At 47.4% G+C, this 6,879-nt stretch overlaps 1 protein-coding gene across 1 annotated transcript; it reads left to right on the top strand.

The window, feature by feature from the left end:
- Window positions 1-854: 854 nt before the first annotated feature.
- On the top strand, window positions 855-1,604 carry NXPH2 (neurexophilin 2; the record flags this gene model as incomplete). The annotated part of the gene is made up of 1 exon (XM_010154631.1): window positions 855-1,604. A coding segment is annotated over one exon (750 nt), but the record flags the coding sequence as incomplete, so codon positions are not given.
- Between the last annotated feature and the right edge of the window lie 5,275 nt (window positions 1,605-6,879).

The raw sequence follows: 6,879 nt of genomic DNA, 5'->3' as shown, positions 1-6,879 counted from the left end.
TCATTTTGAATCTGTGGACACACAGGTCCCGCTTCTGACTGTCTGAGCATACACTCGAGCTCTGCGTTCACACTTCTGAGCGTACAGGAAGGACACACATGGGCAATGTGTGTCTGCATTAGATTGGAAATCTGCTACCTACCTGCAAGTTTGACTCTCGGGTCCAACTCCGTTCTGTTGCTATCACAAGTAGTTATTTGCTTTCCGACTGCAAACAGTTTTACGTTAGACATAGCTTGGCCTAATCATGTTTCTGTAAAATGGGGAGACGAGCTCCATGGATGAGGTTGCTCAGCACTTCCTGAAGGTTAGGCCTTATTAAACACAGACATCTTCTCACCCGAAACCAACACACTCAAATAACAGATATTTTCAGTCAGTCTTAAATGGGCATGCTAAATTTGGGGTGGGGGGGAAAATGTAAAAAGCAACACCAGAAAAGTCAAATGTATAGTGAACGTTTCAGTGCACAAATCCAACACCAGAAGCTGCTGAGTAAGAGCAGACTTTCAGCTTAAAGCAGTTGGGAGTTAAAGCGGGGAGAAAAACCAAAGGGGTATGAAAAATCACACTTTTCTATTTCACTCCATCTTTTAGCAGAGGTGCTGCTTCGCTGTTAAGGTTTTCCAGCACCCTTAGACATGATTTTATCTAACAAATCTGCGAGCAAAGGGTGTCTGTCCCCAGTCCTCAACCTGTCCAGAGATTTATCTGTTTTATCTGTAATTACTTGTTACAGTCACCCACGCAACTGGGCTGGTTCAGACTCTATTGGTGTAAAAATAATCATTAACGGCTCCTTTTTTATCTGGACAGTTTAATTTTCACACTTTATACAATTCTTTCTTTCTGTTTTGAAACAGGTATTTTGTGACACTAATCAAGTACAAGCCACAGAGGTGCTGGACTGGGAAGACAAGGATGCTGCAGAGACATTGGTCGACAACGTGGTCCATTCCAGGATCATCAATCCTTTACGCCTGTTTGTTAAGCCATCTCCCGTACTGAAACACGGCCAGGTGTCCTACTCGGACAGCATAGAAAACTTTTGGGATTGGTTGTCCAACATCACGGAGGTTCAGGAATCTCTCGCACGAACTAAACGCAGACCTATAGTAAAAACTGGGAAATTCAAGAAAATGTTTGGATGGGGCGACTTCCACTCTAACATCAAAACTGTTAAGCTGAACCTCCTGATCACAGGGAAAATCGTCGATCACGGCAACGGGACCTTCAGTGTTTATTTCCGACATAACTCCACAGGTCTGGGCAACGTTTCCGTAAGCCTGGTGCCACCGTCCAAGGTGGTCGAGTTTGAATCGTCTCCTCAGTCAACGCTGGAGAACAAGGAATCCAAGTCCTTCAACTGCCGCATCGAGTACGAAAAAACAGACCGCGCTAAAAAAACTGCCTTGTGCAATTTCGACCCTTCCAAGATCTGCTATCAAGAGCAGACTCAAAGCCATGTCTCCTGGTTGTGTTCCAAACCTTTTAAAGTCATCTGCATTTACATTGCTTTCTACAGCGTCGATTACAAACTGGTGCAAAAGGTCTGTCCTGACTACAACTACCATAGCGAGACGCCGTACCTGTCCTCTGGCTGACACAGTCCTGGGTAACTGCAGAGGTACAGCGGCAGTCATGAAAACAAGCATTTCCATTAACCTTTGGGAGAAGAGTATGTTTTCCTATCAGGTTAAAAAGTCTTTAAAAACTGTAGCCGTGTTTGTGCTGTATCGTAAATAATCAAAGCTATTTATGTAACCAGCATTTTCATTTGAGACCGTTGCATTTTAGCTCTCTCGTCATTGATAAGGAAACTACCAGGCAGGCACATGACCAAAAAAACAAATTAAAAAAAAAATTATGTCTGTAACAAAAATTGATCCTCAAAATCAGGTTTTTTTAACATGGATCCTATTTCTCACTAGGAACTTTAGAAGATGACAGTATAAAGAACAAATGATGAAGCAGGCTCACAGCTGCTTACGTACAAAATCCAACCAAACAGCTCTCCCACTAATTTCACAATGTTACACACACAGGACTCCAGGAAGCAAATCCAAATACTAAGGGAAAGTGCTACTTCTAGGACAAAAGAGAAGGAAAGGCACCTGCATTTCTATGAGTTGTAGTTGTACATGTCCATTGAAGTGAAGAGTGAGCAGTTCTTCCTTCAGACTGCGTACCCATGGACATGCAACGGTGTAATTAGACACTGATTAGCTTTAGTTTATTAGGCCCAGCAGGTGTGAGGGTTTGGTGTACATTCCTCCCTTCCATGGTCACCGCTGGTTTTTGATTCTTCTCCAATGTTTACATATACACCCGTAGCAGTTTTACGGTGACCAAGATGACACGTACCTTGGAAAAAGGGAATGTCTCTCTGTCTGCTGGTAACAGGGGCTGGCTCCCGCTTAACGAAGCGGTGATCCTGCCGTTGAGCCCTCAGCAGCGCGCTGTAGCGAGGAAAACGCGTCACAGCGCGAGGGCGATGCCCGAACGCCACGAGCGGTCTGCTTGACGGTACCCGGTTGTCTTCCCTAGCGTTGTGATCAATGGCAGATCAAGAGGACAACAAAAACCTGTGTGTCTCCGCCTTGTAAAGCGGATTCCAAACAATTCCTGTCGATACAAAAGCACTGGGGCAGACTTTCCCCTAGGACAGAATAGCATCCCCCACCGTAGGCTGTTACCAGGATGGAGGGTCCGGCTTGTGGTTTTGCGTCCACACGCCAGGCGCTGCTCCCGCTCCAGCGATGCAGCGTCCCCACGCCTTCCCGGGGTGCTGATCCTGCTGCCGCCGGGCTGCTGTAACAGTCCTGCACGATGGTTGGGTGTCACAGGCCCCGTGGAAGAAGCTGCCCAAGGAAGTGCTTTTTATTGCCTCCAATCAGACTTACACGCAGGGTCCAAGAAGTTTCATACAGCTTAAGGTACTATTAAAATGGTCTGCTCAGGGGGTGCGACCCCAGACAAGGGACTGACAGCTCAGACTCACTCACCAGGTTAATTCTGATTTCCTTGGTAAAGTCTCATACAAAAAATTTACTCTGTTCAAGTGTACTACAAGTAGCTGGCTAATTTGTTTTTCTCTTAAGGTGACAAATTTAAATGTGTGGTTTAGTTTGATCAATAATCTAAATGTTTTCCTTCATCTTATTTCATCCAGAGTCTCTCCTGGTCTAAATGATGTTTTTTAGTTTGTCTATTACCGTTGATCCCTACGAGATGGTCTACTTCGTATTCTGTATAGCGTGCCCTCATTCTGGCTGTATATAAGCTTGGATTTATTGCTCTGAGTTCCGTGGTTGGTGCTTTTGTAACTTAGCTGTAAGCCATGATTTTACTGCCATGTATTTTTACTCAGCACTGTAGGCAATTAAAAGATGACCCTACATGCTATTTATTGTAGAGTACGTGCAAATCATGTATGTATATACACTTAAATATGTGTACAGATACAGAATATATGGATACATGTATTTGTATGTAAATAAACAGAGTTTGCTAAATCTGGCACTTGCTTGTGGCATATGTTTGGGTTTTTTTAAATGTATCTATAAAGACAGCAAGTAAGGCTGAGACGCTGCAGCGCATCACCCAACGTTCTTCCCCAGCTGGCATTTGTTTTTCTAGGAGATGTTCGAGTATACGCTGCGCTGAGCTGTGCGACAAGCCTGGGCAGGCTGGGTTCGGCATTACACGGGACGCGAGAAGCGAAACTCACGTTTGGATGGAGACCAGCACCAACTGTTCAATAACCGTGCAGGGTATGTTTGGAGTGAAAGGGTGAGTCGTAGAATCACAGGATGGTTTGGGTTGGAAGGGACCTTAAAGACCATCTAGTTCCAACCCCCCTGCCATGGGCAGGGACACCTTGCACTAGACCAGGGTGCTCAAGGCATCGTCCAGCCTGGCCTTGGAGACTGGACGCCCCCCCCGCACCGGGCGGTGGCCGCCCGCTGCCGACTCAGCCTTGCCCATCGCTGGGCAAGTCCCCCGCACGGCCGTCCTCTCCCTGCGACACGGCCGCGTCCCGGCTGAGGTACCCAGACCACAGGAGGATGAACCAGGGCTTGAGCAAGGGAACACCACCCTGGGAAATCCCAGGGCGCCTGGGCCACGTGGGGATCCACACGGAAAGGCTGTTGTGACCCAAAAGACAGGTACTCTGACAGGTTTAACGCCTGAGCTTCCTGAACGCTGAGCCAACACACACCCGACCAGCAGCTTTTGACCTGAAGCAGCTCCCAGGCTGGGCCCAGGACAGCACCAGGCTGTTGGAGCAGCACTGGTACCAGGAGCGGCAGGGAAACGGAGTCCATGACAGCAGGAGAGGGCTGACCCTCACCACATCCTGCCACCGCCTCCAGCACATCCTCCCGCAGAGCTGGGAAGAGCTGTTGTCTCTCACCCCTAAGTCCTTTCCTGCCCACTGACCTGATGTTAGAGGAGCAACCGTCACCAAACCCACCAGGAGAGGTTCCTCTGGAGACGCCGCCTTTGCTTCACCAGCCCGAACGTTCCCCTGGGAGAAGCGAACCCTCGGCAGCAGCACCCACCTGGCCACCATTCCGATGCTGGGCGAAGGGAGAAGCTCGCACCGCTCTCCTCCCACCCAGCCTGGGCACGGGAAGGCATCCTGGCAGCTGGAGCTGGAGAGGGAGGGAGGGAGCCTTGGTACCAAAACCCATCATCTTGGAGGACTTGCCACCACACTTTTTCCAACCACACCATTAAAAAAACCAAAAAAAACCCAAACAAAAACCTTAAAAGCATTACAGATTTTTCAGATCAATTTTGAGAAAGTCACTGCAAAGAAGCACTTAAAAAAATCTTATTGCAGTCCAAATCACATTAGGAATAAATTATTTACACCGAGCAAGGTAAGCAAAATACAATCCAACGAATCAAAGGAAGTGACAGGCTTCATTAGGTCGTTTCACACTGCCCATATAAGATCTGGTTTTAAAACGCATTTTCCTGTATAACAGGTGACTATTTTAGACAAGTTTCAAATTTCAGTGATTGTTCCTCTCATGACTCTTATTCCAAGGGTTTTAAAATAAAAACTTGGAAGATTAAATACCATTTTTAGAAAGCATCCCCAGTGGCAACAGTGACTTATCACTGCAGCAACTTAATCTAAAAGTTTCTAATATACAGACCTGGATTTAATCCAAGCCTCAACAGTAGTTCTGCATGCATTTAAATCAGTGCAAATATGTACTTAAACTCCTTATAAACACACTTCCTATTGTTCTCCCCAACCTGTGGTTTTATTTATCTAAAAAAAAAAAAAAACAGTAAAAAGCTAATTCAACATAAATAGCTGAGGCTTATGCATGTTTCTTCAGAGCTGCGGGAACCACACACATCCGGGATTTTCTTTTTTTCCATCATTTCAACTTCAACAGGGAAGTAATTTAGTTCAGTTTTAATTTTCCCCTCAAGAATTTCACCCCTTGCATCCTCAGCCTGCTCATCCCCTGGTCACCGCAGCCGGTGGGCAGCTCCTGCCCAAGCTCCTCGCCACCTGCACGCCGGTTCCCAGGCTCCTGCTTGGAGTGGCCGCGCTGTACTACAGCGGCGAGACCCAAATAAAGCTGCTCGCCGCGAGCTCCCTGGGGTCGCTACGTTTGCTTTGTGGAGAGAATTTACCAGGCTGCCCTAGAAGAGCAAACCCCCGAATAATCCCAAGGCAACTGGAAACACTCGTAGCAACTAGGCAAAGGTGCAAATCAGCCTCCTGTGCTGCTTTTATTTTTTAATTGCAATTCAAGGGCATCAGAATTTGCCATTTGTTTTATGCTCTGTTGACCAGCATCATCTGGATAATGTTTTATTTATAGTATAATAATGATTCGTCATTACCACCGTCCCTATTCAAATACGCACGTTGAAAAGACAATAAGTCGTATGTACTAAGTAGCTCAATGAAACACACATCAATCAAGGAGATTTTTAGCTGCAAGGCGTCTCCTTTGAAAAACCGCTTTGCCATTGCCATCCCTGTCTCTTGCGAACACCTATAACACTGCATCTGCCGGAAGCGGCTCCTTTGTTCTAAAACTAGGAAATGAGATGACATTTCTCACGTCTTGGCAACCTGCACCGCGCTGTACTTGGAGGATATCTGCCTCAGACAAAAACCTGGGAGTTAGCACAAGCCCCTCAACAGGTTTGCAAAACCCTAAAAAAATCACAAATTCATGTCACGTCCCTGGTGGATTCAGGTCTCTGGAGCTAGCGAGCAGAAGGTAAACCCCGTGTCAGCAGACAGGTCCCTATTGCCTACATAGCCCAGCGCGATGCACGTGTACGAAAGAGCCACGGGACCACTGGTTTTACAGCAGAATCACAGAATTGTTTTTGTTGGAAAAGACCTTTAAGATCATCGAGTCCAACCGTTAACCCAGCACTGCCCAGCCCACCACTAACCCATGTCCCTCAGCACCACATCCACGTGACTCAAATCCCTCCAGGGATGGGGACTCCACCAACTCCCTGGGCAGCCCCTTCCAATGCCTGACAGCCCTTTCCAGGAAGCAAATTTCCCTAATATCCAAACTAAATCTACCCTGGTGCAACTTGAGACCTCTTGTCCTGTCCCATCACTTGTCACTTGGGAGAAGAGACCAACCCCCACCTCTCTGCACCCTCCTCTCAGGCAGCTGTAGAGAGCGATCAGGTCTCCCTGAGCCTCCTCTTCTCCAGGCTGAACACCCCCAGCTCCCTCAGCCGCTCCTCACAGGAACTGTGCTCCAGACCCTTCCCCAGCTCCGTTCCCAGAAGAGGCGAGTTGTCAGTGAGACATCCCCCTGCATCAAACCACACCTCCCTTCGGGGGCTGTCGAGCACAGGTCTGCAAAACCT

Source organism: Eurypyga helias, unplaced genomic scaffold (genome assembly GCF_000690775.1).
Source record: "Eurypyga helias isolate BGI_N326 unplaced genomic scaffold, ASM69077v1 scaffold39086, whole genome shotgun sequence".
Taxonomy (NCBI): domain Eukaryota; kingdom Metazoa; phylum Chordata; class Aves; order Eurypygiformes; family Eurypygidae; genus Eurypyga; species Eurypyga helias.
The sequence above is the reverse complement of the archived record's forward strand: the minus strand, read 5'-3'. Positions and strand labels throughout refer to the sequence as shown.